Genomic DNA, 8,117 nt, shown 5'->3' with positions numbered 1-8,117 from the left:
ACTTGACTCATTTAAATCAAAACTCGATTCATGGCGTAGGACTGATGAAAGGCAAACTAAATTCCACCGTACATGTATATTCGAACCAGTTGCCGCTTCGCACTGTAAGCTGAAACAGATTTAAGCTGACATTCACTCCAAAACACAACTTGGGCCGCCTGAATTTTGGATGTTAGCTTCTTACTTGAACCACTTTGTTTGGCAACCATTGTAGATTAGACAAATGGTGCTCCAATTAGGAGCCAGAATACACGCCATCACCATCAGGGTATTTGCAGGTCCATTGAAAGCCAGAGCATGTCAGCTAAGTCAATCTATTTCGCCTGCAATCCCAGGCTTAGTGAACATTAAATCTGCCTACAAATTTAATACTACAAAATCAAGAACACCTGAATTCCAAGAAAAATAAAACATCATGTCGGATTCAATTTTATTTCATTGATATTCTAACCAAACCACTTGCAACAAAAGCTTTCCGGCTCACTATGCTTTAAGTTTCGTCAATTCTTTTTGTTCCTTTTAATCTTGATGCAATTTTTGTTCCGTACAGATTTAGGGACGGAAACAAAAAAACCACAAAGACATGGAGACAAAGATATTACTACAAAAAATCTGAGTCAAGAATGTTACTGCAACACTTTTATCAATTACACTTCCGTATAAACTGTTACAGTTTTGATTGAATCATAAATTTTTACCGTCTCTACTGCAGAAATGAAATAATGAGAGTTTACACAAAGAATGTGAATTTTTTTTTCCCTCCCATATGCATCATCCTTCACTGCTTCAGCTTCAGTTGGCATACTCTCTGAATACGTACTCTTCTTGTTCACTGGTGGAAGGCACTTTTCCTTCGCTGTAGCAATGGCCACAGAGACTGAAGTGGGATTCCATCTCTTTAAAGCGAGAACCAATGATTGCAGATCGGCAGGTTGCACAAACATAGCTACCATTCCTCTTCCCAGTTTCAAGCTTCAACAGAGTGGACATGATACCAAAACCCCTATCTGGATCATCAAAAATTGCCAGGAACTCTGTCAAAGAAACCATTGATTCATCGGTGTCGTCTATTTCCAGAATATCATTAACACCAAAAGAAGGGATGTAGATGGCCCTCAACAGTTTTATGTACTTTTGAGCATCACTTCTCTTTATTTTGCTGCTACCTTCATGGCCAGGCCGGCATAGAAGCGCATGATATGCTACCCTTTTTCTCCTCTCCAGGGGACCGCTGCAAAGAGGGGCAATAACAGCGAAAAACAAGTCTCTATCGATGTTACCTGTATAAACTTCATCAAAAACAGAGAGAATTTTCTTGTTTATTGCTTTAACGGAACCTACGAAGGTCTCGGGCTTCAAAAAACTAAGTAATTCACGGAGAATCCCCTCTAGGGAGGCCTTGCGGATGGATCTTTCTGCGAAAATGCTCCCAGAATCAGAATCTGGAAGAGAGTATTCATTAATTTGCTTCTTTATAAGATCAACATCACATCGACTCAGTCCAGTAGTCCTTTGAAAAGCCCGGATATGAAGAGCATTAGCTAGTTCCAACCCAAGAGTAGTACTGTCGTCTGCCATCCTGAACTTCGATGGTTCCACAATTATATAGGCTCCCTCCCCAAAGCCACCTTCTTTCCCCTTCAACCTCTTCTTCTTGAGCTGCTTCAAGTATGCTAAGCGATCATGCAATTCAACTCCATTCACCATTTTCAAACCTTCTTTCAAAGCTTGCTTAGCTTCTTCAATTTCATTTTTTCCAAACAAATATACAGCCATACTAAGTTGGGCTTTCCAATGATTCGGCAACTCTGCTAATACCCGAGTATACATCTCAAAAGCTCTTGGATATCTACCCGTATCCATGAAAAGCTCACCCAAATTGTACAAAGCATCCACATGTCCAGGTTTCAATTCAAGAACCTTATAAAACTCCATAATTGCCCTCTCTTCATCACCCATAGCGACTAAAGCTGAAGCCAAATCATAGAATGCATCGACATAAGCTCTGTTCAAAAATACAGCCTCCTCTAAAGCTACAACGCCTGCCCCATACTCGCCTACAGCAACAAGTGCACTACCCAATCGTTTCAAAGCTCTAAAGTGAGTTGGACACAAAATAACTGCCTCTCTATAATGATCACAAGCATTAAAAACCATTCCTTCATTTTCAAGCACAAGTCCCAGATTCACATGTATCTGAGGAATTAAGTACTCCCAATCTCTAAAATTTACCTCTGAGGCCTCTAATGCCAGCAAAAACTCCTCTTTTGCCTCCCCATGCCTACCAAGCTCATACAAACAATTCCCAGCTCGAAAATGAGCGACCACATTCGTTGGCTGCAGCTCCAAAGCTCTCCTGAAACTGATCAAAGCCTCGTTATGCAAACGGTAATCATATATAACTCTTCCGATCGCCATATGCCGATCAAATGCCTCTTCCCTCGAGCCATTCTTATCGGCCCTTGACCTCAAATCAACCAAATCCTTCACGAAAACAGTATAATTTTGACCTGACTCCTCCCAATTTACTTTCTTATCTGACATCTGCGGCTGGGAAATTTTATCTGAATTATTGCCAATTTTCTTAATCTTCCCATCTTTGGCTTGTTTCTGTTTTTTCAACTTTCCAATTAAAATATCAAGATCGTCCAGAAACTTATAAGTTTCATGGAACACTACCGTGTGGTTGAGATCGAGGCCAAGAACATCGAAGTCACGGTCAATGTCTCCGGCGCCATCGTCGTAGGAGATTAGTAGTCCCTCGAGCGTCAAGCCCTTTTCACCATGGATGAACCGGGCATAGCTTCGGAAAGCCTCGTTGCTCATGGCGTCAATTTCGTAGGCGCTGAACTTGACCATGGGGTTTGTAGCCACCACCAGGGCAGCCACTTCGTCCCGGTTCAGACCGCCATCCCTGTTCGCGTCGAATCGATGGAAGATTCTCTTAACCATCTCCAATCTGGTACGGATAGTCGTGGGCTTCGATGAACCCCCCACAGCGTCGGGGACGGGGGTGTTGAGGTCGAGGCCAAGAGTGTCGAAGTCACGGTCCATGTCTCCGGCGCCATCGTCGTAGGTGCATAATAGTCCCTCGAGCGTCAAGCCCTTTTCACCGCGGATGAACTGGGGATAGGTTCGGAAAACCTCGTTGGCCATGGCGTCAATTTGGTCGGTGCTGAACTTGACCATGGGGTTTGTAGCCACCACCAGGGCAGCCATTTCGTCCCGGTTCAGACCGCCATCTGCGTTCGCGTCGAATCGGTGGAAGATTCTCTTCACCTTCTCCAATCTGGTACGGATAGTCGTGGGCTTCGATGAACCCCCCAGAGCGTCGGGGACGGGTGTGTTGAGGTCGAGGCCAAGGGCGTCGAAGTCACGGTCAATGTCACCGGCACCATCGTCGTAGGTGCACAATAGTCCTTCGATCGTCAGGCCCTTTTCACCATGGATGAACGGGGCGTAGGTTAGGAAAAGCTCGTTGTTGATGGCGTCAAGTTGGTCGTTGCTGAACTTGACCCTGGGGTTTACAGCCACCACCAGGGCAGCCATTTCGTCCCGGTTCAGACAGCCATCCTTGTTCAGGTCGAATACCTGGAAGATTCTCTTCACCTTCTCCAACCTGGTGTCAGTCGTCGTGAGTTTTGTTGGAAAAGCTAAATCTGTTCTCCCCATAATCTCCCCGCTTTGCTCTGGATTTCATATTTCACCATTCTCCTTCTCCTCAGCACCTATCGGAAGTCAAAAAGGAGAAAGACTCAAGAGAGGAGACTAACAGAGTAATACAGAAAGTAACAAGAAGCTTTCATGATTGGGTTCAATCAGAATCTTCCTTTTTTTTTTTTTTTTTTAATGTCTGCAAGTGTTGATTAGTCCCACTAGACTCTCCTGCATGACTCTGGCTTTTCAAGTTAAGCTTTAAAAACTGATGAATCCTGAACGAAAATATCAGTTTGAATTTTTTTTTAAATCTAAAATTTTACCACAAGAAGGATCTAATTTTATAGCACTATGTTACTACAACAATTGTATAGTCCCTTTAATCCTTTATTACATGCCTTAAATTATGCATTTACCTGTTTCCATGGCAAATATATGATATTCACAGTTCACGACGACATGTCTTTTTCTTCTTCATGAACAAATGAAATTGTCAAAGTTACCACCCAGAGCAAGAGTGATTTTGTATGAGTTGACTTTCCATATTCAGGATCAGGAGGAGGTAATTTTGCCTACATTTCCTTGAGTTTTTCTCTTTCTTTAGAAGATTCTTGGGCGTCGTTTTTTATTTGAGATATTTTTTTTTTCATAGACAGAAATAAGTAACACACACAATTAATTAGGTTAGAAACACTCAAAAGTCATAGGTTAGAAACACTCAAAAGTCATTGTCAAATCGGACTCAAGGTCGGTCTAAGGGGAATCCACAAACCAACATCATCCAACCAATTGGTGACAGGAGGTGCGGCTGAGAACCTTAAACCCAGAGTAATTACCCCACGATCTTTCGATGTGGGATGGAGTGTCTCATCCCCTCCCCCGAGCACACCCTCTCCAATTACATGGTTCTTTTTTTCATAGACAGAAATAAGTAACACACATAATTAGATTAAAAACACTCAGAATTCATTGTTAAATCGGACCTAAGGTCAATCTAAGGAGAACCCACAAACTAACACCATCCAACTAATTAGTGACAGAAGGTGTAGCCGAAGACTCTAAACCCAGATTAACTACCCACGATTTTGGACGTGGGATGGTATTCAGTAGTTTCTTTCGATTTGAGATATTCACTGGTTTCTTTTTCATTTTCTTCGCCTGCCAGCATTGACCCCACAATTAGGCAGGACGACCACGTGGCATCCTACAGGCTCATATTGATTATTGACCCGGCACCCGTAGGACCCACTTCGTCATCTGATCTGACTGCGCCAGCCGCCAAATCTGTTCCGCCACAGCCAGCAACTTCCGCCGCCACCTCCTCGGTTGCCCCGACAACCTCCGAAAATTCCTAAAATTCCGTACGTTTGCATCCCAGAATTCCGTACTCATCAAAACCAGCCAAACTTTTTCCCTCCAAAATCACTGAGAAAGGAACTTGAAGAAAAATGAAGGCAGAAACCTTGACCTTAATACTAGTAAACCTAGCTGGAATAATGGAAAGAGCAGATGAATCACTGTTACCGGGAGTTTACAAAGAGGTTGGGGAAGCTCTCCACACGGGCCCAACCGGGCTCGGAACTTTGACCCTTTTTCGATCCATGGTACAATCTCTTTGCTACCCACTTGCTACTTATCTCGCCGTCCGCCATAATCGGGCCCACGTCATCGCCTACGGTGCATTTCTTTGGGCTGCCGCCACTTTCCTCGTTGCCTTCTCCTCTACCTACTTTGAGGTCCCCTTTTCATTCAACCCTCTTTTTCTTGATTTCTCCGATTCCTTGTGCTTAATTTCGTTTCTACTGTTTGAGAACTAAATCCTGGTATATTATCTCGGAGAATGCCTTTGCCAAGTGAGCCATCCGTTGCTTTTGAGCAAAAATTTGGCTTCATTTGGGATAGATGCTCGATCAATTTCAAATAAGGAACTTTATAGAAATTAGCCGTGTATAAAATTGTGATGCTCTCTTGTGTGAAATTTTAGTGGTTAGGGAAGTGGATTATATTGAATAGCTAGACACATTAGACTAAAAAGGGTTTCCTTCTGTTTCTCCTGTCTCAATTGCACTCTCTTAAACTTTTGTGGTCAGGTGGCAGTTTCTAGAGCATTGAATGGAATTGGCCTTGCTATAGTAGCACCTGCTGTTCAATCCCTTGTGGCCGACTCCACTGATGATAGCCACCGAGGTACAGCTTTTGGGTGGCTGCAATTAACCAGCAATGTTGGATCCATCCTCGGCGGATTGTTTTCTTTACTGATAGCTCCTATTACGTTATTAGGAATTCCTGGCTGGAGGATTTCTTTCCATCTCGTTGGATTTATCAGTGTTGTTGTGGGTCTTTTGGTTCGCTTATTTGCCAGGGATCCTCACTTTCCAGACGGGAGTGCAAGAGCTGTCAGCAAAGTCCCTAAAAAGCCCTTCATGTCTGAAGTGAAAGATTTAGTTCAGGAAGCAAAAAATGTTATAGGTATCCAGTCTTTCCAGATTATTGTGGCTCAAGGTGTAACCGGTTCATTTCCTTGGTCTGCTTTGTCATTTGCAGCAATGTGGCTTGAGCTCACTGGCTTCTCTCATGCAAAAACTGCCTTCCTCATGGGCTTATTTGTGGTAGCGAATTCACTTGGAGGACTCTTTGGAGGCATGATGGGCGATGTGCTGTCTAAACGTCTTCCAAATTCTGGCAGGATAATCCTATCACAAATAAGCTCAGCTTCAGCAATTCCCCTTGCAGCCATTCTTTTGTTGGGGTTGCCTGACAACCCATCAACAATCTTCCTACATGCCTTAGTCCTGAGCATCACTGGGTTTTGCATATCGTGGAATGCTTCTGCCACAAACAAGTAAAGACCTGCTATCCAAGCTTTGCCATTTTTTTTTTGGCTTTTGGCTTATTGTGTTCACTAAATCCATGAATTATATGCTTATCTGCATGGTTTACATTGCTTTTACCTGATTTGTTAGGTTGCAAAAATCATGCCTGCACCCTTTTCCTACTTTATGGAATGTGTGTTTTGGGATTCATTGCGTATTTATCTTTCTTACCTCTCTTACCACAATGAATTGACCTAGTTATGAGGATTCTAGATTCTATTCCAATTATTTGGTCGCTTAAAGTGGAACCAAAATATCATCAGCCTTCGACAACATGTTTGACACTGAAGTTTCAGAAAGAAGCTCTTGATTGACTAACAAGTTTTGATGCTGCTTGTCTCCAAATAGTTCCCTCTTTTGGGTTAGAAGGAAGTGAGAAAGGGATTGAATGCTATTTATTTAATGCATACGGTTGTGATTAACTTGGACAAGAAGATTTAGCATGATAATAACATTTTCTGGACAGTCCAATTTTTGCAGAGATTGTTCCAGAGAAATCCCGAACGAGTATCTATGCATTGGATCGGTCGTTTGAGTCTATATTGTCATCATTTGCTCCGCCTGTTGTTGGATTATTGGCCCAGTATATCTATGGCTTCAAACCAGCTCCTGAAGGTTCTCTGCAGATTGCAACGGATAGAGAGAATGCTACATCTTTGGCTAAAGCATTGTATACAGCCATTGGAATCCCAATGGCTCTATGTTGCTTTATATACTCTTTTCTCTACAGAACCTACCCAAGAGATAGGGAGCGGGCTCAGATGCAAGCACTGATTGAATCAGAAATGCAACTAATGGAATTGGACACCTCACGTCCAAGAGGAGTATATGGTCAGGTTCAGAGCTCTGATCCCAAAGAACATTTTCTTGATGGTAGGACCATTATTGATATGGACAACGGTGAAGAAGAATTTGATTTTGATGATAGTAATGAAAAGACAGCAATTTACCGGCCATCTAAAGCTTCGAGTTCCGGTGAATAGGAACACACCTGGAGAAGCTGCTTTTAAGATGAATACTTGCTGCTAGAGTTAGCCGCCTCATTATCTTATCTTATTCGGTATAATTACCATCAGGCAGATAAACTTTATGTGCTTTTGGTGAAGCTCCAACAGAATATCCATTTTCTGAAGAGATCTCCCTTGGCTGGGCGATACAACAGAGCAGATATAATTAAATCGACCTGCTGAAGGCCATACACAAGTTCTTGCTTGCAAGGAAAGAACAAATTGTGAATATCTGATGCATCATTGCCAGCTCCATGGTTTCCCTTGGCTTCGTGACACTAGTACTATTATTCCCTTTTCATTTATAACTTTTTGTAGGAACCCAATTGAAGTAGAGCAAGTTCAAGCAACAAAATACTTGTAAATTATGAAGTAGAAGAGTGAGCATCGGATTCCATCATTGATTTGTTTCAGCAAGAGGATACATATGCGGGGAATTCGTGATAGCGCATGCTCGTCCGTTTATTGGATTTTGTCCAAGACTTTTTAAATCAACGAACGTTGTTAAACAGATTGTCCCAAGCATATTAGGGTAAGAGAAATCATTAGCTTTGAGAGAGAAGAAGTACATCTTAAGCAT

General features: G+C 42.5%; 2 protein-coding genes across 4 annotated transcripts; one reads left to right on the top strand and one right to left on the bottom strand.

Annotated features, from left to right (window-relative positions):
* Window positions 1-598: 598 nt before the first annotated feature.
* LOC140015415 (uncharacterized TPR repeat-containing protein At2g32450-like) lies at window positions 599-3,998 on the bottom strand. Its single transcript, XM_072067989.1, has one exon. It carries the CDS (start codon window positions 3,670-3,672, stop codon window positions 793-795), a length of 2,880 nt encoding a protein of 959 aa, XP_071924090.1. The 5' UTR covers window positions 3,673-3,998; the 3' UTR covers window positions 599-792.
* A 399-nt stretch (window positions 3,999-4,397) lies between these two features.
* On the top strand, window positions 4,398-7,937 carry LOC113714624 (uncharacterized). 3 transcript variants are annotated; one of them, XM_027238563.2, is made up of 4 exons: window positions 4,412-5,393; window positions 5,748-5,844; window positions 5,938-6,499; window positions 6,997-7,937. In XM_027238563.2, exons 1-4 carry the CDS (start codon window positions 5,106-5,108, stop codon window positions 7,511-7,513), a joined length of 1,464 nt encoding a protein of 487 aa, XP_027094364.2. In that variant the 5' UTR covers window positions 4,412-5,105; the 3' UTR covers window positions 7,514-7,937. The 3 variants fall into 3 exon arrangements, with proteins under 3 accessions (XP_027094368.2, XP_027094364.2, XP_027094362.2); XM_027238567.2 differs by having other exon boundaries at window positions 4,398-5,393; window positions 5,748-6,499; window positions 7,011-7,215; XM_027238561.2 differs by having other exon boundaries at window positions 4,416-5,393; window positions 5,748-6,499.
* Window positions 7,938-8,117: the final 180 nt, after the last annotated feature.

The sequence above is a fragment of the Coffea arabica genome, chromosome 10e, assembly GCF_036785885.1.
Source record: "Coffea arabica cultivar ET-39 chromosome 10e, Coffea Arabica ET-39 HiFi, whole genome shotgun sequence".
Lineage (NCBI taxonomy): Eukaryota > Viridiplantae > Streptophyta > Magnoliopsida > Gentianales > Rubiaceae > Coffea > Coffea arabica.
The sequence above is the reverse complement of the archived record's forward strand: the minus strand, read 5'-3'. Positions and strand labels throughout refer to the sequence as shown.